Below are 25,912 nucleotides of genomic sequence, written 5' to 3' on the forward strand. Positions count from 1 at the left end.
TTCATTGTGTGGTGGTCTCAAATAATACACTAAATTTGAGTCTTGTGTCATTGCTCTTCATTTTATAAATGCATATAATTTTCTTTTTTAAAAGTCAAAATGGGGAAATTACATGTTCATTCCTTAGCATCTTCTAGCCATTTTAGATTTTTAAACATTAATCTTAATGGTTAATGTGATCCCATTTTGAAATGATGTATTGTTCAGAACCTGAGTGAAATTCTTCAGTAAGAACTATGTGCTCAGAGGGGTCGTCAGGTGCACTGAGGCACTGAAAAGCTAGTTTTCACTGACACATAGGCCTTTTTATCATCAGGATGAGGTAGTGGTCATATTTTAATTAAAATGTCAGAACAAATACTGTTGGAGTTATTGAAAATGAATCACCAGATAAAGTGAGCACTGGGCCATGGCAGGTCAAAGAGGCAAAGTCACCTGGAGAAGAGAACTCAATTCATTTTCCTGCCTAAATGAGGAAGAAGGAACTTTATGAACAATATGAACTTTTAATACATTAAAGCACATTATTCTCTGTAGCAAAAGCCCCTGTTTTCACAGATTGGTGGCTTGTATTGTTAATGTTTTAATTATCTGACAATGATATGAAACTTTATGCTTTGGAGCTTTATAAATATTGTGTCTTAAAATGCATGCCAGAAGAATAACATTATTTAAATTTATTTTCTTTTTATTTAAGTTCTATGTTCTGTGTAGTGTTGTGCTTCATAAGCTTCTGTGAAAGTCAGCCTAGTCACTTTAATGAAGTTTATTTATTGTAAAAGGTAATGTTCTCTTCTCAAACACAGTACTTCTTTTCCTTTGTATCTGAAAAATTCAATGTCCCTGTGAAGGTATGCCTTCTATTCTCTCTCCTTCTTCCTTGTTCATGTTTAAGGTTTCTGCTGGAGCTCTTATCATATGCTGTGCCTTAAAGAAGCAGTTGTAGTAATACTTCCAAGAGCCCTACTTCCCAGCCTCCTTTAAGAACATCAGAGATCTCTAAATTCTTCCCTGCTTCACAGCGTAAGGACATTTCAGATGTTTTATGCTTAATAAACCTGATTCTATGAGTGAGAAAATGAGGTGATTGCTCACCATTCATAGGTGCATTAATTCTTCAATAATCCATGCATGCGTGCATGCTCAGTCGCTCAGTTATGTCTGACTCTTTGCCGACCGCATGGTCTATAGCCCGCCTGGCTTCTCTGTCCATGGAATTTTCAGGCAAAAATACTGGAGTGGGTTGGCATTCTTCCCAACCCAGGGATCAAACCCATATCTTCTGCGTCTCCTGCATTGGCAGGCAGATTCTTTACCACTAGCACCACCTGGGAAGTCCCTAGATTCCATAATATCCTTCTAAGCACTAGTAGAATTTTCCTAAGTATTACTTATTTTACTCAGAAAATTAATACTTTTCCATACAAACTGAAGCAGGAATTTCATTAGTACAGTATCTTCAAATGTGTGCAATGTAGTATCATGACTTGTACCATCTTCTTTCTGTTTTTCCCTCCATTGGGCACAACATGTGGAGTTACCTCATTCCATCTCATTCAGTTCCTATCTCAAAAAGCAGCACTACCTAAAAACAGGAATTCCCCTTATAGATGTCATTTTGAAAAAGGTGATGAGGGTATTCAGAATTGCTGGACTGAGAAGTCAAATGCCTTATCTTAATTCCTTTTTGTATTTGCTGTGTTGAGTCTAGGTGGTATCTGTAGTAATCTCCTACTGTCTTGGTCTCATGTTAGCTATGTTGCTAAAGTAGTTCACTCTCTCCCTAAACATGACATGCAACTGTAGACTATTTGTTGCTTTTATTTGGTGTGCCATTGTTGATTTTTCTTTGGGCTACTTTGTTCTGTACTTGCCTCAGTTTAATTTGTGCAAGATTTTATTCTAAATTACCTATTCCTTGTTTAGTCTTTGTACAGTCTAATTGAATGAAATGAGCTTTTACAGAAAACCAATTCTATTTCTGGCCAAGTGATGTATTCCTATCCAAACCTTGGCAGCTTTAATATTTTTTGACAATTGTGCACTGCACAATTGCATGTTATTTTTCCAGCTCTCTGCCTTCAAGCTGGCCTCAAAGAAAGATGAAGCAATTATATGTTTCTTTCAGGCTTTTAAGGTCAAAGCCCAATAAGTCCCTTGTATCTAGATCATTTATCTTCAGCTTATGTTAACTTTTCATCTTCTTGGTTTCTTTTCAAAGCTTCAACCTCTATGAAATTTCTTTCCTAAATTGATTGGATTATTCATTTTCCCCAACTTGTATTCAGTGAAAGCCCTCCTCTGAGCTGGAACTTTCATAAAATATAAGATAAGCTCTCTTAGTATATGCTTAGAAATGGAATGAGCAATATTAAGGGACTTCCAGATCTTAGCCCACTTTTCTTCAATGCTCCTAGAGTCTGGTTTCACAAGTGATAGGCGCTATGTTTAATTATCTTCTGTAACATTTAATGAAACTAAACTCACCAATAAACTTACCAAGAGCCGTATGGTTTTAGCTGTGAAATATGAGTATCTTATGTTCCTTTATTTTGTTAGTAAGTAGTCTTTGCCATCTACTGTGTGCTTACACAAAGCTGGTGATACCTTAGACTCATAGATCTTGGCATTAAAAACGGACATCTTAAAGAATCAATTCATCCGGAGTTTCTGTGTCCTATCACATTAATAATTATGGATTATTCAGAATGAACAAGGAAAAGAACATATTTGGTATTCTTATAGTGGAGATATTTTGAGTTAAGTATAATAAATGCCTGTTTGTCCTGAATTGGGGGATGGGACATTCTTTTTAACTGAATACTACAATTAGCTAACTTTTCTACACTGATTATAAATTAACAAATAAGATTTAATTAACTAGATAATTATACCTTTAGAATTTTCTTTATGATTCCCATAGTGCCTCATGGTCTTGGATAATTGTCATGTATATCCATTATTACCATTATACAGAATTTGAGTTTTTCTTCAAATATGGGCTAAGAAAACACTGTAGTCAATAAATACATTAACAGTAATGTTTTCTGTTTTCAACCAAAGAAAATGTAATTATAACATTTCCAAGGAAGAGTGGCATAAACATAATTATTAAGATAGCAAAGAATGTTGTTGTTCTGTTACCAAGTCATATCTGACTTTTCGCAACCCCATAGACTGCAGCACACTAGGATTCCCTGTCCCTTACCATCTCCTAGAGTATGCGCAAGTTCATGTCCATTGATTCAGTGATGCCATCCAGCCATCTAATCTTCTGTCCCCTCTTCTCCTTCTGCCTTCAGTCTTGGATGGCATCAAGGTCTATTCCAATTAGTCATTTGTTCACATTAGGTGGCCAAGTATGGGAGCTTCAGAGCTTCACCTTCAGCATCAGTCCTTCGAAAGAGGATTCAGGGTTGATTTCCTTTAAGGTTGACTGGTTTGATCTCCTTGCTGTCCATGAACTCTCAAGAGTCTTCTCCAGCACCACAGTTTGGAAGCATCATTTCACAGTTTGAAAGCAAGGAATAGGCTTTAGTTATTGAGATTAATAACATTTAATAAAAATATCATACTATGATTGTACCTGAAAACAGAATTAAAATTAGTTCAAGAATTACTCATTAAAAAAAAAAAAGAATTACTCATTGAATATCTGTTGTATACTACACTCTGTATTCACTTCAGTTCAGTTCAGTCATTCAGTCGTGTCTGACTCTTTGCGACCCCATGAATCACAGCACGCCAGGCCTCCGTGTCCATCACCAACTCCCGGAGTTTACTCAAACGCATGTCCATCGAGTTGGTGATGCCATCCAGCCATCTCATCCTCTGTCGTCCCCTTCTCCTCCTGCCCCCAATCCCTCCCAGCATCAGGGTCTTTGCCAATGAGTCAGCTGTTCGCATGAGGTGGCCAAAGTACTGGAGCTTCAGCTTCAGCATCAGTCCTTCCAATAAACACTCAGGACTGATCTCCTTTAGGATGGACTGGTTGGATCTCCTTGCAGTCCAAGGGACTCTCAAGAGTCTTCCCCAACACCACAGTTCAAAAGCATCCATTTTTCGGCACTCAGCTTTCTTGACAGTCCAACTCTCACATCCATACATGACCACTGGAAAAACCATAGCCTTGACTAGTTGGACCTTTGTTAGCAAAGTAATGTCTCTGCTTTTTAATATGCTATCTAGGTTGGTCATAACTTTCCTTCCAAGCAGTAAGCGTCTTTTTAATTTCATGGCTGCAATCACCATCTGCAGTGATTTTGGAGCCCAAAAAAAAAAAGTCTGACACTGTTTCCACTGTTTCCCCATCTATTTCCCATGAAGTGATGGGACCAGATTCCATGATCTTAGTTTTCTGAATGTTGAGCTTTAAGCCAACTTTTTCACTCTCCTCTTTCACTTTCATCAAGAGGCTTTTTAGTTCCTCTTCACTTTCTGCCATAAGGGTGGTATCATCTGCATATCTGAGGTTATTGATATTTCTCCTGGTAATCTTAATTCCAGCTTGTGCTTCCTCCAGCTCAGCGTTTCTCATGATGTACTCTACATATAAGTTAAATAAGCAGGGTGACAATATACAGCCTTGACATACTCCTGTCCCGATTTGGAACCAGGCTGTCATTCCATGTCCAGTTCTAACTGTTGCTTCCTGACCTGCATACAGATTTCTCAAGAGGCAGGTCAGGTGGTCTGATATTCCTATCTCCTTCAGAATTTTCCACAGTTTACTGTGATCCACATAGTCAAAGGCTTTGGCATAGTCAATAAAGCAGAAATAAATATTTTTCTGGAACTCTCTTGCTTTTTTGATGACCCAACAGATGTTGACAATTTGATATCTGGTTCCTCTGCCTGTTCTAAAACCAGCTTGAACATCTGGAAGTTCATGGTTCATGTACCGCTAAAGTCTGGCTTGGAGAATTTTGAGCATTACTTTACTAGCGTGTGAGATGAGTGCAACTGTGCGGTAGTTTGAGCATTCTTTGGCATTGCCTTTCTTTGGGATTGGAATGAAAACTGACCTTTTCCAGTTCTGTGGCCACTGCTGAGTTTTCCAAATATGCTGACATATTGAGTGCAGCACTTTCACAGCATCATCTTTTAGGATTTGAAATAGCTCAACTGAATTCCATCACCTCCACTAGCTTTGTTCATAGTGATACTTCCTAAGGCCCATTTGACTTCACATTCCAGGATGTCTGGCTCTAGGTGAGTGTGAGTGATCACACTATTGTGATTATCTAGGTCATGAAGATTGTTTTTGTACAGTTTTTCTTTGTATTCTTGCCACCTCTTCTTAATATCTTTTGCTTCTTTTAGGTCCATACCATTTCTGTCCTTTATTGAGCCCATCTTTGCATGAAATGTTCCCTTGGTATCTCTAATTTTCTTGAAGAGATCTCTAGTCTTTCCCATTCTATTGTTTTCCTCTATTTCTTTGCATTGATCACTGAGGAAGGCTTTCTCATCTCTTCTTGCTATTCTTTGGAACTCTGCATTCAAATGGGTATATCTTTGCTTTTCTCCTTTACTTTTCACTTCTCTTCTTTTCACACATATTTGTAAGGCCTCCTAGACAGCCATTTTGCTGTTTTGCATTTCTTTTTCTTGGGGATGGTCTTGATTCCTGTCTCCTATACAATGCCTTTAACCTGTACTTTCTGTCAATTCCTCCCCAACTGAAGGTAACACTAATCTACTTCATTTGTTTTCTTTATTAGGTAAGTGGCATGCGCTTATGGGATCTTAATTCCCAAACTGGCGATTGAACCTGGGGCACAGCAGTGAAAGTACCGAGTCTTAACCACTGGACTGCCAGGGAATTTCCTTACTCCCTGTCTATAGATTTCTCTATTCTGATCATCTCATAATCCTATGTATAGTATTGACTTTATAATATTTTAAGTTGGTTTATCCATGTGAAACAAGAAAATCAGTTTATGTTAACTTCTCACTTCACTGGCATAATTTAAAGATGAATAGGATCATAAGCACTTTGATACTGGTGATGAGAAATAAGAAAAGTCCAAGGAAATGTGATTGGAGTTAAATCTAAGTAACTTACTGATAATCAAAATAAATTTTAAATCTAACTTGTCTTAGGTTGAAAAGCCATCATTGCTTGAAATATTGTATACATATATTAGAGTATGTGTATGCAGATATAGTTTTGTTAAAATACAAAGCACTGATTTACTACAATGTATAGTTACGGCTTTGTTAGTAATTGGCTACATATTATAGTAATTGAGAGGTATGCTGTGCTTTAGATATACATAAAATTTATGTTTACATTTAGAAAATGAAGAAGTTGAAAAGCCAAGACTTCTATGGGGTCTTTACTTCAATATGAGAGATTCTTCAGATGTCAGCAGGAACTCTTATAATGATTTACCATCCAACGTTTATGTCTGCTCTGGCCCAGACTGTGCTTTAGGAAATGATAATGCAGTCAAACAGGTAAGGCTGTTGGTCTTTCTCAGTTTTAGCTTAAGAAGTTGGTGTGGTAGGGAAAGTGAATTGTTTTTTCCTCTAAGAGGTGGGAAAAGAGACTAAAAAAGCATCTCTCTCATTTAATACCATCTCTGTAATTTGCTCCTAAACATTTTCTCTCTGAACAACAAAGCCACATTAAATATATTTTAAATGTAGTATCAAATATTGTCACAATCTTGAATATAATGATGAAATACAAGAGATTGTTTATGAGTTCCATTGTGGGAATAAGGATAGAAGATCTTAGAAATACATATCCAGAAAATGAATTTATAATGTCAATATTCTAAAGAGACATTGCTTCTAATTTAAATTGTGGTGTTTCAGTGTATTTTGAAATACATGAACTTTTTTCCTCTTTAAACTTGAGTCATTTCAAAAGCAGTGTAACTGGTAAGGCACACAAAATGTATTTTTTAAATGGCATTTTTAAGGTACATTCTTATCATGGAAAAGAACATACAGTTTTTCACAATGAACATGATTCCTTTAATGTTTTGACACAAGCTGGTGTCCCAAAGCTACTATAGTAACTGCTGAGGAGTATGTTAAATCAGGGTGGAATTTGTGAAAGCGCTCCTGAACAGGGCTATAGAGGTACAAGGTAGCTGACACAAAATGCCAAAAGTGAATTATGACTCTACAAATTGAAAATTCATATGCATGTACAAATATACTTTTCTGCACTTGACTGAAAAAGAAGAGCAGAAAATACTGTTTTTGAGGTGTAAGTCTAAACTTTTCACCAATATAGTTAGTGCATCTATCTATTGAATAAATAAATGGATAATTTAACATTGTTCTAAGACTACAGGTGGAAATTTCATTCCCACTAGTGGCAAGGATCCTGTAGAAACAAATGGCTTCTTTAAGCTTTTAATCTAATTTTTCAGCATAGCAGCAAGGCCGTGACCCATACATTTACAGTTTTTTGCCAGATTCTTTGTTTTTAATCCTCAGAGTCTAATGGTAATCCAGGATAATCAGATTTAGTCAATGATATCAAACAAAAACAGGAAGTCACATCTTTTGTTCTGTTAGTTTAATAGGAACCCAGAATAGTTCAATATCTACATTTATGGCTTAAAATGGCCAGATCATTTTTGCTTTGATGTTCCATTTTTTCCCAAGCAGAAATTGCCAACAAGTTATCAGCCAGATAACTTTATTTCTCAGTGAACTTTAATGTTTTTAACCAAAATGAAAGGCCTTAAATAAGAACTTAATATAGAAATGCTAATGTGATCTAAGCTGTAAGCTAGAAGATTATAATTAAAGGATAATTTTATCATGAGGTAATTTGCTTCCCAAGAAGATAGACTTGAGTACAATGTTACCACAGAAGAAAACAATAATAATGCTAGTTTGGGTGCTAATTATTATATGCTATTAATTATAAGTAGGCTTATATTTGTTATATAGCTTTTAACCTCAAATAAGTTTTAGGAGAAATATTATAATGCCTACATTAAAGGGCATCAATAATAACTTTTAAAAATAGCCAGTTTATTCAGAGAAACTGTGTTCTAATTTTAGTATATTACACCCGTGTTCATCCCAAATGCTAATTGATGACTTCTGTCTTCCAAATTGTCTATAAAACCCTCAGAATATCACCTAAGTTTTGCCCATGTAGGAACATAAGCACTTGGAGATTTCCTTTTTCCTTTTTTTTTAAGTAAAATGCTTCATTTTACTATTTGTCAAGTTTGCATCTGCTGTTCTTATTTGTAAATGTATAGATGTTGAATAACATAGACCTGTCTCCCTTGTGTTCATTTGAAGCTATGATTTGAAGACATTAAAAATAGGAAGTAATCTGTGTTTAATACTCACAAGTTAAAGTTGTATGCAGAAGCATACCAAGACATTCCCGATTATGTAATTCTCTGTGACTTGCTGGTTTTGTTGTCTATGTTCTATTTTATTTCTGAACCTCACGTAGATATTTCTTTTCTTATATGAGGAATACTGATAAGCAGACTGGTCTGTAGTCCCTACTGGTCTATACTCCCAAGGCAGTGATAACTCACTCCTCTTTCAGGAGTCCCCATTGCCTTGGAGCTGCCACTGCCTTAGGAACAAGAATAGTTAAGTAGTGCTGTACTCCGTATTATACTTCAGGTGTGAAATGGGTTAAATTGGCTGATACTGGACTGGCAGTATAACCACCATTAGAATGTTGTTTGTATGGAGAGATCAGCAAATTGCTTATGACTTTTGGTACATAATTTGTAAGTTGAAGATGAGCTTTCTTGGTTATAAGAACTGTCAAGTTGCTCACATAGTGCAGTAGCATTTACTTTCTCAAGCTATTGAGGGAGAGGGCAATTTTAGGTGTCATATTTCCTGAAGCCTCCATTGTTGTGCATTTTTTATATACCAAGCACTGTCCTAAGCATGTTATGTATATTATCTGATTTGGTCCTCACAACAACCCTATGAGGTAAGTATCTGTTGCATCCCCATTTTACAGATGAGGAAATTAAAGCCCAAAGGAGCTAAATAACTTGGCCAAAGATCATATAGCTGACAAATTTTGACCCAAGATTTAACCTCAGGTCTGTTGGACCCCACTGCTTGTACACACATGTAGTGTACAGTGCTTTCATCTTGTTAATGTAGATGCATCCTAAATACATTAAACTGCTAGATTGACAAAATATTTGTTTGTTTTTAGACTTCCTTGTAGCTCAAATGGTAAAGAATCTGCCTACAATGCAGGAGACCAAGGTTTGATCCCTGGGTCAGGAAGATCCCTTGGAGAAGGGAATGGCAATCCACTCCAGTATTCTTACCTGGAAAATCCCATAGACATAGAAGCCTGGTAGGCTACAGTCCATGGGGTCACAAAGAGTTGGACACGACTGACTAACACACACAATGTTAAGTAAACATTAGGAATATCTAAATTACTCAGCTTGTTTTCTCTGTACTTCCCAGTATAAGGAAACTAAGTCACAATATAATTAGCCCTTTTTAATTATTTTAACTACATGAAAGCATTACCCTTTAAGCTTACTCCTTGCTTTAAAAGGATGAGGAAGATTAAAAGTTGACAGTTAAGTACTCTGAACCAACTTCTTTGTATAACTCTCGGAATCGTGGCTTAGTTGGCAAATGAAATGAAGCACACCAAGAAGCTTCCAGAAAGACCTTCCAGAAAGTGACAGTTGGCCCTAAAATGTTCCAGCAGTTGGAAAGAGAGGAGAGACTTGGGAAAGGCCAGAGTTTGACCGTGGGAAATTGGCAACAGCAGGGGCCAGTGGCAGATGGGCTAAAGGGGGATTTCCACATCAGGTAGAGTACAAATAAGGGCAGGACAGCAAAACCTGTAGTTGCTTGGCAGTCTTAGGACACACGTTGTTCATGACAGGAATATACAGAAACAGATTGAGTGGGATCCAGCCACGGAAACTGGGGTTCAGGGGAATCTATCTTATAGAGAGGTGGCAAAAGGGAGACAAGGTGTAAGATACAGAGGAACTGGAGTAGAAGTAAAAGAAAGAGTAATAATAATTATAGTATTTATATTCAATATTTGCACAATATACAGTTTCTAAAATTCTTCCATTTATATATATACTTACATGTATAGCTACGTGTGTGTGTGTGTAAACTGTATTGTACAGATGTTGCATATAAATATTACAACATACATTACATATATGTACATACATATGCATACATCATATATATATACAGAGGGAGATTCTATTCCATGCCTGGCACTAAGGATTCAGAGTTAATTAAAACCTAGTCATCATTCCTGGGTGAATCACTGTCTGGTAAAGGAGAAAAACATATAAACAAATGACATTGCAATGTGGTATATGCAGTAAGAGAATGATACTGAGGGACTTCTCTGATGGTCCAGTGGTTAAGACTGCATTTCCAATGCAGGGAGTGCAGGTTCAGTCTCTGGTTGGGGAACTAATATCCCACATGCTGCATGGCAAGGCCGTAAACAAATAAAACAAACAAAAGAATAGATTTTTTTTAAAAAAAGGAATGATATTGAAAGTACAAAGGTAATATAGAGGAGCCACAAGTTCTATCTAGGAGTCAGAGAACCTTACACAGAAGGATATAAAAGATGAGTAGCAATTCTTCATCCAAATGGAAGACAGTCAAATTGAAACATTCCATACATTATAGCATTTGCACCAGCCTAGGATATAAACATAGTATGCTTAAGAAGTCAGTCAGTCAATTCAGTCACTCTGTTGTGTCCTACTCTTTCTGACCCCATGGACTGCAGCACGCCAGGCCTCCCTGTCCATCACCAACTCCCGGAATTTACTCAAACTCATGTCCATTGAGTCGGTGATGCCATCCAACCATTTCATCCTCTGTCATCCCCTTCTCCTCCTGCCTTCAATCCTTCCCAGCATCAGGGTCTTTTCCAGTGAGTCAGTTCTTCATATCAGGTGGCCAATTCTCATGATGTACTCTGCATATAAGTTAAATAAGCAGGGTGACAATATACAGCCTTGATGTACTCCTTTCCCAATTTGGAACCAGGCTGTCAGTCCATGTCCAGTTCTAACTGTTGCTTCCTGACCTGCATACAGATTTCTCAGGAGGCAGGTCAGGTGGTCTGGTATTCCCATCTCTTGAAGAATTTTCCATAGTTTGTTGTGATCCACACAGTCAAAGGCTTTGGCATAGTCAATAAAGCAGAAGTAGATGTTTTTCTGGAACTCTCTTGCTTTTTTGATGATCCAGCAGATGTTGGCAATTTGATCTCTGGTTCCTCTGCCTTTTCTAAATCCAGCTTGAACATCTGGAAGTTGACAGTACACGTACTGTTGAAGCTTCCAACAAACAGGTAATAGTGTGTAGCAAAAAATCTGAGAGGCAGAGATGGGGTGAAGTAGAAGATGATGAGACCAGAGAAGATAGGCCTGAAGAGTTTTGTTCACCATAATCATCCTGGATTTTTATCCTATTAGAAGACTTTTAAGCCAGAACACGATGGCTTAGCAGGTAAAGAATCTGCCTGCAATGCAGGAGACAAAGGAGACATGAGTTGGATCCCTGGGTTGGGAAGATCCCCTGGAGGAGGGCATGGCAACCTATTCCAGTATTCTTGCCTGGAAGTTCCCATATCAGAGAAGCCTGGCGGGGCACAGTCCATGGGGTTGCAAAGAGTTGGACACTACTGAGTGACTAAGCACAAGGCATAAACAGAATTTCATTTTCCATTGACCCCTCTGAGGGCAGCATAAAGATGGGTTACACAGGAAAATCCTAGAGGCAAAGTGACTAGTCCAGTTCTGAGATGTTGCAGGCGTCCCAGGGAAAGATGGTGCATGTCTGGGCTGTGTCTCTAGGAAAAGAACAGATGGAGTCAAGAACTAAGAGATAAAATCAATAGGATTTGGTGATTACATCCAGAGACTAAAGGGGAAGAAGAACTTCTTCAGGTAGACTAGATAGAGATAAAAGACAAAATGACTATTAGAGTAACTAAAGTGTGAGATAGAGGCTCTGTCTGACACCAGTCCTCCTGTTTCTAGAGACTGAGTGTCTCCAGCAAAGGTGTGATCCCTGGGTGGAAGCAAGCAAAGCAGGCATTTCAAATATTTAATTTGAAAATAACCATAGTTAAATGGCAGGTCCAAAAATATACCCTTGAATTATACTTAAGAAGGAAAGAAACTGTTCTATTTACTGGATGCAGGAGTATGTAATTATAGATGGCCAGCTAGCAAATAGTTTTGATTTTGCAACCCATATAGTGTATTTTGCAGCTGCTTGACTCCACCATTGCAGTGCAAACGGAGCTATAGATAGATAAAGGAGAGTGACTGTGTTCCAATAAAGCTTTATTTATGAAAACAGACAACAGGCTGGATCTGGCCTGTGGGCCGTAGTTGTCAACTCCTGGCCTAATGGATGACCTTGTGTGTACATTGGGACGGAGAGTTAAAGTGGTACAGACAGACATTGTAAACTTTAAAGCAAAACAAGCATATATCTTTAAACCCTTTAATGACTTTCTTTTACCAATAGGGTTGCATGCAAGCTACCTAACCTGGCAGGGACCCCTATCTAACAAATAAGTGTATTCATCTAAATAAAACTAGGAATATGTTTAGAATAGAATAGCAATGCTACTTGCCACATTTACTTTCTTGTATGTGTGTATCTATTTGTTGCTGTTAATTAAGATCACGTTTACTTTCTTACTCTCTTACCCTGCCAGACTAAGCTCAGCTTATATCTCGACATTTTAATTTGTTATTATTAATAACAGTGATAACAGTTACCATATAAAGAAGCTTACTCTCTTCTATGCTGTAGACAAAGAGAGCAAGGCTCAGATGCTAATTAAACATTAGCTAGATCACATCACTACTGCATTTGTCATGGTTTTCTATTCAGAGTCCATAGTCTTGGATTATGTAATACTCCTCAAAGCACAGAGGGAAGAAAACTAGAAAAGCAAATAGTTGAACAATGAAGAATGTTCTTGATTTGAACAGTTGTTAAAATTGGTATATGCTAAATTAGACTATAGATATCACAAATAATCTCTATTAAGAAATTATATAAAGAATATTAAAGGAAATTTTATTTCTATTGACACATAGAATAAATGACCTTAAAGTCTTGGCTGGGCACCTGATCAAGTACTGATATATTTGAAGGGTGGGTCTGAATGAATGTATTTGAGTTCTGAAAGCAGATTTTAGAAGGTTATGCTTCTGTGTGAAGTTCTGTAACTTAATGATTATAAGGATGATACTTCATTTTTTAAACTGTTCCAAAAAGGTTCATACATTTTAAGTTAGCATTCAAAAACTATTGTGCGCTTTCTTCCCTGGCCAGGCTGAAGCACTTTTCCAACAAATCTGCCCCAATGAAGACTTCTGTCCACCCCCACCGAATCCTGAAGACATTATCCTTGATGGAGACAGTTTACAACCAGAGGCTTCAGAATCCAGTGCCTTACCAGAGGCCAACTCAGAGACTCCCAAAGAAAGCTCAAATCTGAGAAACCCAGAGGAGCCCTCTGAATAACCAGTATATACCAAACTGGATACCACACTGTGGAAAATCCTCCTAGCCTGAGAGTCTTCTTGATGGAAGAACTGTTTGAAAAATGTTACACAACAGCAGCCAGTTAACATGCGGAATTACCAAGAAAAACAATAAAAGAGATCCAAAAGGGGATTTTCCTTAAAGAGGACATTCTAAGACCACAAAATACTTTGTAAAGCACATTGACTTGCCTGCTTTAAGATACCAAACCTGTGGAATTAGCAGATAAAAATTATAAAGTGGATTGATTTCCAGAAATACAGCTATGTTTATGAAAGTGATCCTATGCATTGTTAGTAATTCTGTGGTATTAGGACAGGTTTTGCCTGCCACTTTGCTTGAAAGCCACATATTTGGAATTGGCTCACAAATTTCCTTTGATTGTTTGAGTTATATTTTCTCTATGGGTGTGAGCATCGTGACACAAATGATGAAAGTATATGTAGATATAGTTGAAAAAAATTAAAATGTCATAATCCAAGCAGGAGCCTATGTTTGAAATAGAGGTTTGTTTTGTTCTCTATCTTGAGGAGAATTGAAGATACTATATTAAAGTAGACACTTTTACAAACAAGTCATGAGTCTATTACTCAGTGTTTTTTTTTTTAAGTGTTAATAGTATTTGTATTTGAGTCCTGAACATTCTACGAAAGCTCAGTACTGGAGAAATGGAAGGAAAGATTTAAATAGGCTCCTTTGGTGTTTGGAAATTCTTTCTAGTTGAGTACCTGGAGCACTAACCTGATTGTCTATGGACCTAATTTCATCCTAGCTATGCTGATATTAGGCAAATGTGATGATGATATTTGCAAACTGATGATATTTGCAAATTGCCTAATATTAGGCAAATTATTTACTTTCTGCACCTCAGTTTCTCTACATGTCTACTGAGTGAGAATGATTTTGAAGATATATGCAGTACTATCCTTAGAATGATTTTTCTGGAATAAAAGTTCTTTCAGAATTTTCTCATTGACTTGGGGGTGAATATCAGATCTCATGCAGCGAATAATTGTTTGCTGTCACTTCCCCCAACAATAAATCATAGTGTTTTTATTGCATTAAGCTTTTAAAATAAAAATCTATTTCTTAAATTAGTATTTAATAGTCTTATAGAAAAGTAAACAAAGTAACATATAGAATTATGGTTTTAAATCTTAATAAGGAAAACACTCTATAAACTCTTCATATTCCTTTTCTAGTAGTTGGACCTGAAACCACCAAGGACTCTAAACAGAATATGACAATTGATAAACCCTAATATGCACTTAGCATAAAAATATAAGGGCTGTGAATAGACGGCAAATCTAGGTACAGTGAGTGCCTATATTAAAATTTTTCCAAATGCTGAGCTCTGATGGTTTACCTTCTTTGAGCAATAGTTTGGACTTAACAACTTATTTTGAATAAATAAATTCATTAAAAGTGGATTGTCATGCAGTCTGGCCTGTATTGCTGATCAGAGAGCCATGGCTACAGTGGAAAGCACATAGTTCTTACATTCTTCAGCTGCAGCAGGGCTTTGACCTCTCCAGATTTCAGCGATCTCAAAGGAAGCCGGCTCTTTCAGGTCACAGACTCATGAGAAACGGAAAGAATGTAGCTCTTGCCTCACCTTTTAAACCCCCAGCAGGGTTTAAATTCAGCAGATACAGCTGAATCCAGAGGAAAACCTCCCAAGCCTCTCAGGCTACTCCTAACCCCTCTCCCCATTGCACAGCCTTTCCCTGATCTCTTTAATCCCCTCTATCCCTCTCTTCCCTTTTTATAATGTTATACAAATCAGGGACAATAAAATTACATTATAACCTACTTCGTTATGTGAATTCAGATCTGTCTTAAATTATATTTCCTGAAACCCAACTATGGCATGCGCTAAATGCACAATACACACCTATAAGCACTGGGTATTGGCCCTGCCCTGCAGTACCAGCAATATAAAAGTTTCCACTATATGAGAGCATTGAGTTTGAATACAAATGCAGTAAGCTGCACCAATTAAAATATTGTACTTTGTTATAGTCTTAGAGTTAAGACCTCTTGATAAATCATGCACACTTATGTAAACAGCCAATCAGGGTAGACCCAGAATAACTAGGAAAATTCTGATAGCTTTACTATAGTTCTCTGAACAATGAAGGAGATACTCTGTGGTCTTGTGGCCCAATCTATACAGTACCCTATTTCATCCATTAGCCAGTATCAGAATTTCTCTTCTGGATTGTTTATTAATACTGTTGAAATGTTTAAAAGCTCCTGAACATCATTAGTGATGATTAAGATAATATACAGCTGTTTAAAACTTTGTGTTAAATAACTTTAGATACTTCCTCTTGCCTCAGAATGTAATAGAAATTATTCTAAGAACATTCTTTTCAGCTGTCTTACTGCAAATACTTGTTTTCATAGCTTTAAAGAAAAGCCTTTTGGTTTTATTGTAAAACTGTAAGCCTGAAGTCATATTAATAAAATTTAGATGTTTGTACATGATGCAGAAATTTCATTAGCTAATTTTAAATTTTGAAAATTGCTATTATCAAAGAATTGTTATTCCTGTGTTTAAAATGTTGTGTTATGCATGCTTATTAGCCAAGAGTAATAATATCATTCAGTTTAGTCATCAATATGAAAACAGATTACTAACCCTATGTTGCTACTGTATTTTTGTCTAGTTGGTATGCCTGCCCAGAAAAACATACATACATACATACATATATATATATAAAATAAACATATATTTTTCTACAGGAAAACTGAGTTATAATTTCCCTATCTACTATTATACTTAGCTGCTTATAGAAAAATGGTCATGTTAATGGTTAACTTCTGGAATCATAATTTCTGAGATTGGCAGCCCTCTGCCCAAAATAATGGCCATGCTAATGATTAATTTCTGTTACAGCTATAGTTCTGGAGAAAGCAAAGTATGTCTAAAGTCCTAAAAACCTCAAAAAAAATTTTTGTTGAAATTATTGCTAAATAGTAATGATCCTTCAAAGCAATTATCTTTTTTTCTTTAAAAATATTTAATATGGTTGAAAAATAGCAACATACATTTACTGCTATTAGGATAATTTCTCTCAACTCTTGATTGGTTTTCTAAAGTGCATTTCAGAAAGCATGAATATATGGTTATTCATTAATTTGCACACTGTAACAGTAAGTTTTCAGAGGAAATAAAGTCTGTTTTAATGCCTTTCAGGTGTGGTATCCTATTTTTTAATATTAAAATTTTGTATATTTGCCAATAAATTAAAGATTGTCTTGAAATTAATTTATTTGTTGATATTGGTCTACTATTTAACCTCTCAGTTAATTTTCCAGCTATATATTTGATTTTATTTCTAGGCATCTGCCGACTGTGTCAGGCTTTTGAAAAAGGCAATCAGATGATACATGGGTATGATTTACTTAGCAAACTGTTCTAGATGCCAGCATCAAAATTCATTCTGTTTGAAATCAGTGTTCTGAGGCATGGGGTATGGCTTTACAATACACTACCTGCAAACTGTTTCCCCATCTCACTTAGTGTATGAGACTCTGAAATGTTTTTCTTATTTACTTCATGAATGAGAATCTGAAATGTTTTTCTTTGTGCTGGTTGAGTCCCCAGTAGCTTACTTACAACAGATAAGAGACTGTTGATGTTCTTTTCATGCAGAAATCATTCACTGAACTGATTTGTTCTTGAATCAAATAATTTAAGCAGAGTGACAATTTCTGTGAATTCCAGGTAGTTTCTAAAGCTTTTCAGATAGGATGTATTCAAAAGATAACATCAGTATTTCAAAACTGGCAATTTATCTGTGATTATTAATAAATCAAGTTTTAAAAAGGTAAGGTTAATTGAATTTTTAAACAAGTAGCTATATTATCCTTCAAGCATGTTGAAACTCAAGAGTATTCACACTTTTTTAAACAAGTGCTTTGATATGTTTGAATTCTTTAATGATGCCTTTTTTTAAATGCAAAAGGTTTAACCGTTAACATCCCAGGTCACACTTTGAAAACCACTTTTTTTCTTCTATTATAGTTTAGCTATGGGGCTGCAATGAGATGCCCTTCCCATACAAGTTGCCACATCTGCTGTTTGTGGTGATGATGACTCTTAGGACCATTTGACAGATAATCAATAGAACTTGAATTCTAGTAGACTGGAGGGTCTTATCGCCTATCACTACAGGGCGATTTATGTTGGTAACACCTATTAATGTTAATAGGACTTGCATGTGTAAATCCTCTTCCTGTCAGTGAGACAGTTGACCCATGAAAGAAATATTCTTTAGAGATGGACAGTTTTACTCTAGAAACATTAGTGAACTGTCCTATTCAAATTGTTCATGTGTGGAAAAAAATAGCAATTCAGCAGAGAATTTGTAGAGCTTGAAAAGATGAAATACTAGCTTATATTTTCTATTCACAGTCTAATATATATTAGACACTATTACTCTTCATCTTATCAACATAGCATTTTTCTCTTATTTTCACTTATTTTTATTTTGTAATTGAAGTATAGTTGACATCCAGCACTATGTTAGCTCCAGGTATGCAACATGTGATTTGATATTTCTATATAATGCAAAATGATTACTGTAGTAAGTCATTATCAACTGTCACCATACAAAATTATTACATTATTGACTATATTCCCCATGCTATACATCTCATCCCCATGATTTATTTTTTTACTGTTTTTATTATTTATTTGTACCTCTTAATCTCCCTCACTGATTTCACTCATCCTCCCCACACTCCTCTCTGGCAATCTCCTATTTTTTCTCTGTATCAACAAACCTATTTGTTATCTTTGTTCATTTGATTTGTTTTTTAGATTCCACATATAAGTGAAATAAAATAGTATTTGTATTTCCCACCTTTATTCCTGCTTTATTTCATTGAGTGTCATACCCTGTAGGTGCAATCCCTTTCAAACCACCAATAGCATTTTTCATAGAACTAGAACAAATAATACAAAACTTTGTATGGAAACACAAAAGACCCCAAAAAGTCAAGACAGTCTTGAGAAGGAAAAACAAAGCTAGAAGTATCACACACCCTGGTTTCAAACTATATTACCAAGCTACTGTAAACAAAACAACACAGTGGCACAGAAACATAGATCAATGGAACAGAATAGAGAGCCTGGAGATAAGTCCACACTTACATGGTCAATTAATCTATGACAAAGGAGGCAAGAATATACAATGGGAGAAAGAGAGCCTCTGACAAATGATATTGGGAAAATTGGGCAGCATTCTCACACTATATACAAAAATAAACTACAACTGGATTAAGGACTTAAATGTAAGACCTAAAAATATAAAACCCTTAGAAGACAACATAAGTAAAAACACACTTTGACATCAGTCTTAGCAATATTTCTTTGGATCTGTCTCAAGCAAGAAAAACAAACAAATGAGATATCAAACAAAAAAGCTGCACATCTAAGGAAACCATTGACAAAATGAAAAGACAACCTATGGAATGGGAGAAAATATGTGCAAATAATATGACCAAGAGGTTAATATTCAAAATACATATATAGACTATAAAGCATAAGTATTAAAAAAAAATAATTTATAAGTGGGAAGAAGTTCTGAATTGATATTTTTCCAAGAAGGATATGCAAATGGCCAACAGGCACACACACACACAAATGCTCAACATCACCAATCATCAGAGAAATGCAAATCAAAACAACAGTGAGATTATCACCTCACACCAGTCAAAATGGCTATCATCAAAAAGTCTACTAATAAATGTTGACGAGGATGTGGAGAAAAGAGAATTCTAGTACATTGTTAGTAGGACTGTAAATTGGTGCAGCCATTATGGAAAGCAATATGGAGGTTCCTCAAAAAAGCAAAATAGAAGGATCATATGATCCAGCAATTTCACTACAGGGTATTAATATATATCCAAAGAAAATGAAAATGCTAGTTCAAAAATATGCATGCATCACAATGTTCATAGCAGAATTATTTATTTCAATATATTTCAATACAGTAGTCAAGACATGCAAGCAACCTAATCCATCAATAGATGAATGGATAAAGAAGATGTGGTATATATAGATATACATACACAATGAAATATTACTGAGTCATAAAAATGAATGAAATTCTGCCATTTGCAACAACATGGCTGGACCTAGAGGGTATTATGCTTAGTGAAATAAGACAAAGAAAGGAATGTGGGGCTCCCCTGGTGGTCCAATGGTTAAGAATCCACCTGCTAATGCAGGGGATACGGGTTTGATCCCTGGTCCAGGAAGACCCCACATGCCACAGAGCAACTAAGCCTGTGTGCCACAACTACTGAGCCAAAGTGCTGTAACTACTGAAGCCTGCATGCTTAGAGCCCATGCTCTGCAACAAGAGAAGCCACCATGAGAAGCCCAGGCAACGCAATAAAAAGTAACCCTTACTTGCCACAACTAGAGAAAACCCACACACATCAATGAAAACCCAGTGCAGACAAATATAAAATAAATAATTGTTGAAAAAAAGAAGAAATGAAGGTATACAATGAAAGAGAAACAGGCTCTTGGGTATAGAAAACGAACTATTGGTTACCAGTGGAGAGAGGGATCAGGCGTGGAGCAAGATAGAAATATGGAACAAACTACTATGTATAAAATAGATAAGCAACAAGGATATATTGTGTGGCACAGGGAAATACACCCATCATTTTGTAATGATTTCAAATAGACTCATTATTCCTCTGTAAAAATATTGAATCACTATATAGTACACTTGAAACTGTTTCAGTATTGCAAATCAACTATACTTCAATTAAAAAAAAAAAAAAAACTAATGAGTGGAGATCATGCCAGTGGTTTTTATCCAAATAGAGCTACTGATGGAACAAATGAGTATGTAAATTGAAATGTGGACTTATTTTTTAATTGAAGAATTAAAAGATAGAATCAATAGATTCAAAAGATCTATTCGCTTTGAATACACACATATTAAATTACAACTCCTCACTTCCTCAACTCCCTCATTCAGTTGAGCATATCTTATTGATCTTATCTCAGAACATCTTCCCAGGTGGCGTTAGTGGTGAACCTACCTGCCAATGCAGCAGACATGAGACACAGGTTCGATCCCTGGATTGGGAAGATCCCCTGGAGGAGGGCATGGCAACCCACTCCAGTATTCTTGCCTGGAGAATCCCATGGACAGAGGAGCCTGGCGGGCTACACTCCATAGGGTCACAAAGAGTCAGACACCACTGAAGCTACATTTTACCGATCATAGCCTCCTCTCTATTTCTACAACCCTCTATTCTCATTCTCTTTCAGATTGTTATAATCGGTCTTTCTGACACCAGGCTCCTCATTCTATTTCAACTACCCACTGAGGCAGAAACCACTGCATGGATTCCTTCTCCTGCTTAAATATCATGAGAAGGGACCCATTTAGCACAATAACACACCAAAGTTAAGGAAGAATAAAGCCCTTGAGGGGGCATTCATTCCCAACCTACACCAAATGTGTCAGGGTGTAGCTTGGGCAGAGAGAAGAGTAGAAAACAAACTGACAGGTAACATGTGTAGTGCCTATTACGTACCAGGAACTATTCAATTATTAACAAAACTTTAAACCTGTGAGTACTATTATCATTCTCCATTTTACAGTTAAGAACTTGTCAAGAAAACCGAAGCACAGAGATAAAATTACTTGCCAAATACTGCACAGTTAGAAAGGCTGTGATTGTTTCTCCTAATTCAGTATGCACTGAAACATGTTTGTGATCTACTAATAGTAAGATTATATTCTATCTCATCATAATGAGCTGTATCTGCTTGCTCTACTAGTGGTAGAGTTTCACCTAAAAAATAAATACACATAAAATCCCTGATCTTGTATTTTTATCCTTAAAATTTTTTTCCATATTAAATACAGTCTGATCTCTTTAGTATACAATATGAAACCACACCATTCGAAACCAAAATATTCCTCTTCAGTTTAATCTATCATTCTACCTCCCTCCCCAACTCACACGATGAACTTCTTAGTATCTTCAAACTCTTTGACCGCTTGAACATATCACTTCTTTTTGGAATTTCCAGGCCTCTCTGTGCTACCGCCACACCCCTTTTGCCTTACCCTTCTTTTCATACTTTTAAACCCAGTTCTAATGTTGCTTCAATTGCTAATACTTGGGCAGCTCCATGAGGCAAAGTTACTTTTTTTTTTTTTATTAGATGGAGGCTAATTACTTCACAACATTTCAGTGGGTTTTGTCATACATTGATATGAATCACCCATAGATTTACACGTATTCCCCATCCCGATCCCCCCTCCCATCTCCCTCTCCACCCGATTCCTCTGGGTCTTCCCAGTGCACCCGGCCCGAGCACTTGTCTCTTGCATCCCACCTGGGCTGGTGATCTGTTTCATCATAAATAATATACATGCTGTTCTTTCGAAACATCCCACCCTCACCTTCTCCCACAGAGTTCAAAAGTCTGTTCTGTACTTCTGTGTCTCTTTTTCTGTTTTGCATAAAGGGTTATCATTACCATCTTTCTAAATTCCATATATATATGTGTTAGTATGCTGTAATGTTCTTTATCTTTCTGGCTTACTTCACTCTGTATAAGGGGCTCCAGTTTCATCCATCTCATTAGAACTGATTCAAATGACTTCTTTTTAACGGCTGAGTAATATTCCATGGTGTATATGTACCACAGCTTCCTTATCCATTCGTCTGCTGATGGGCACCTAGGTTGCTTACATGTCCTGGCTATTATAAACAGTGCTGCGATGAACATTGGGGTGCACGTGTCTCTTTCAGATCTGGTTTCCTCAGTGTGTATGCCCAGAAGTGGGATTGCTGGGTCATATGGCAGTTCTATTTCCAGGTTTTTAAGGAATCTCCACACTGTTCTCCATAGTGGCTGTACTAGTTTGCATTCCCACCAACAGTGTAAGAGGGTTCCCTTTTCTCCACAGCCTCTCCAGCATTTATTGCTTGTAGACTTCTGGATAGCAGCCATCCTGACTGGTGTGTAATGGTACCTCAGTGTGGTTTTGATTTGCATTTCTCTAATAATGAGTGATGTTGAGCATATTTTCATGTGTTTGTTAGCCATCTGTATGTCTTCTTTGGAGAAATGTCTGTTTAATTCTTTGGCCCATTTTTTGATAGGGTCATTTATTTTTCTGGAATTGAGCTGCAGGAGTTGCTTTTATATTTTTGAGATTAATCCTTTGTCTGTTTCTTCATTTGCTATTATTTTCTCCCAATCTGACGGCTGTCTTTTCACCTTACTTATGGTTTCCTTTGTAGTGCAAAAGCTTTTAAGTTTCATTAGGTCCCATTTGTTTAGTTTTGCTTTTATTTCCAATATTCTGGGAGGTGGGTCATAGAGGATCCTGCTGTGATTTATGTCGGAGAGTGTTTTGCCTATGTTCTCCTCTAGGAGTTTTATAGTTTCTGGTCTTACATTTAGATCTTTAATCCATTTTGAGTTTATTTTTGTGTATGGTGTTAGACAGTGTTCTAGTTTCATTCTTTACAAGTGGCTGACCAGTTTTCCCAGCACCACTTGTTAAAGAGGTTGTCTTTTTTCCATTGTATATCCTTGCCTTCTTTGTCAAAGATAAGGTGTCCATAGGTTCGTGGATTTATCTCTGGGCTTTCTATTCTGTTCCATTGATGTATATTTCTGTCTTTGTGCCAGTACCATACTGTCTTGATGACTGTGGCTTTGTAGTAGAGTCTGGAGTCAGGAAGGAAATTAATAGTAACACAATAATAGTGGGAGACTTTAATACCCCACTCACAACTATGGATAGATCAACTAAACAGAAAATTAACAAGGAAACACAAACCTTAAATGACACAATGGACCAGCTAGACCTAATTGATATCTATAGGACATTTCACCCCAAAACAATCAACTTCACCTTTTTCTCAAGTGCACACGGAACCTTCTCCAGAATAGATCACATCCTGGGCGATAAATCTGGTCTTGGAAAATTCAAAAAAATTGAAATCATTCCAGCCATCTTTTCTGACCACAGTGCCGTAAGATTAGATCTCAATTACAGGAAAAAAAGTTGTTAAAAATTCAAACATATGGAGGCTAAATAACACGCTTCTGAATAACCAACAAATCATAGAAGAAATCAAAAAAGAAATCAAAATATGTATAGAAATGAATGAAAATGAAAACACAATAACCCAAAACCTATGGGACACTGTAAAAGCAGTGCTAAGGGGAAGGTTCATAGCATTACAGGCTTACATCAAGAAACAAGAAAAAAGCCAAATAAATAACCTAACTCTACACCTAAAGCAATTAGAGAAGGAAGAAATGAAGAACCCCAGGGTTAGCAGAAGGAAAGAAATCTTAAAAATTAGGGCAGAAATAAATGCAAAAGAAACTAAAGAGACCATAGCAAAAATCAACAAAGCTAAAAGCTGGCTTTTTGAAAAAATAAACAAAATTGACAAAGCATTAGCAAGACTCATTAAGAAACAAAGAGAGAAGAACCAAATTAACAAAATTAGAAATGAAAATGGAGAGATCACAACAGACAACACTGAAATACAAAGGATCATAAGAGACTACTACCAGCAGCTCTATGCCAATAAAATGGACAACTTGGATGAAATGGACAAATTCTTAGAAAAGTATAACTTTCCAAAACTGAACCAGGAAGAAATAGAAGATCTTAACAGAGCCATCACAAGCAAGGAAATCGAAATTGTAATCAAAAATCTTCCAGCAAACTAAAGCCCAGGACCAGATGGCTTCACAGCTGAATTCTACCAAAAATTTAGAGAAGAGCTAACACCTATCTTACTCAAACTCTTCCAGAAAATTGCAGAGGAAGGTAAACTTTCAAACTCATTCTATGAGGCCACCATCACCCTAATTCCAAAACCAGACAAAGATGCCACAAAAAAGGAAAACTACAGGCCAATATCACTGATGAACATAGATGCAAAAATCCTTAACAAAATTCTCGCAAACAGAATCCAACAACATATTTAAAAAATCATACACCATTACGAAGTGGGCTTTATCCCAAGAATGCAAGGATTCTTTAATATCGGCAAATCAATCAATGTAATACACCACATTAACAAATTGAAAGATAAAAATCATATGATTATCTCAATAGATGCAGAGAAAGCCTTTGACAAAATTCAACACTCACTTATGATTAAAACTCTCCAGAAAGCAGGAATAGAAGGAACATACCTCAACATAATAAAAGCTATATACGACCAACCCACAGTAAGCATCACCCTCAATGGTGAAAAATTGAAAGCATTTCCCCTGAAATCAGGAACAAGACAAGGGTGCCCACTCTCACCACTACTATTCAACATAGTGTTGGAAGTTTTGGCCACGGCAATCAGAGCAGAGAAAGAAGTAAAAGGAATCCAGATAGGAAAAGAAGAAGTGAAACTCTCACTGTTTGCAGATGACATGATCCTCTACATAGAAAACCCTCAAGACTCTACCAGAAAATTACTAGAGCTAATCAACGAATATAGGAAAGTTTCAGGATATAAAATTAACACACAGAAATTCCTTGCATTCCTATATACTAACAATGAAAAAACAGAAAGAGAAATTAAGGAAACAATACCATTCACCATTGCAACAAAAAGAATAAAATACTTAGGAGTATATCTACCTAAAGAAACAAAAGACCTATACATAGAAAACTATAAAACACTGATGAAAGAAATCAAAGAGGACACAAACAGATGGAGAAACATACCGTGTTCATGGATTGGAAGAATCAATATTGTCAAAATGGCTATTCTACCCAAAGCAATCTATAGATTCAATGCAATCCCTATCAAGCTACCAACGGTATTTTTCACAGAACTAGACCAAAGAATTTCACAATTTGTATGAAAATACAAAAAACCTCGAATAGCCAAAGTAATCTTGAAAAAGAAGAATGGAACTGGAGGAATCAACCTGCCTGACTTCAGACTCTACTACAAAGCCACAGTCATCAAGACAGTGTGGTACTGGCACAAAGACAGAAATATAGACCAATGGAACAGAATAGAAAGCCCAGAGATAAATCCACGAACCTATGGACACCTTATCTTTGACAAAGGAGGCAAGGATATACAATGGAAAAAAGACAACCTCTTTAACAAGTGGTGCTGGGAAAACTGGTCAACCACTTGCAAAAGAATGAAACTAGAAGACTTTCTAACACCATACACAAAAATAAACTCAAAATGGATTAAAGATCTAAATGTAAGACCAGAAACTATAAAACTCCTAGAGGAGAACATAGGCAAAACACTCTCCGACATAAATCACAGCAAGATCCTCTATGACCCACCTCCCAGAATATTGGAAATAAAAGCA

At 36.4% G+C, this 25,912-nt stretch overlaps 1 protein-coding gene across 2 annotated transcripts in view; it reads left to right on the forward strand.

The window, feature by feature from the left end:
• Nucleotides 1-16,749, forward strand: part of CHM (CHM Rab escort protein) — a 240,676-nt gene extending 223,927 nt beyond the window's left edge. For both annotated transcript variants that reach the window (XM_043895520.1, XM_043895521.1), the window contains exons 14-15: nt 6,302-6,462; nt 13,336-16,749. In XM_043895520.1, the coding sequence (XP_043751455.1) occupies nt 6,302-6,462; nt 13,336-13,527 (353 nt within the window). In that variant the 3' untranslated portion in view covers nt 13,528-16,749. The remainder of the gene's footprint in view (nt 1-6,301; nt 6,463-13,335) is intronic.
• Nucleotides 16,750-25,912: the final 9,163 nt, after the last annotated feature.

Source organism: Cervus elaphus, chromosome X (genome assembly GCF_910594005.1).
Source record: "Cervus elaphus chromosome X, mCerEla1.1, whole genome shotgun sequence".
NCBI classification, from domain to species: Eukaryota; Metazoa; Chordata; class Mammalia; order Artiodactyla; family Cervidae; genus Cervus; species Cervus elaphus.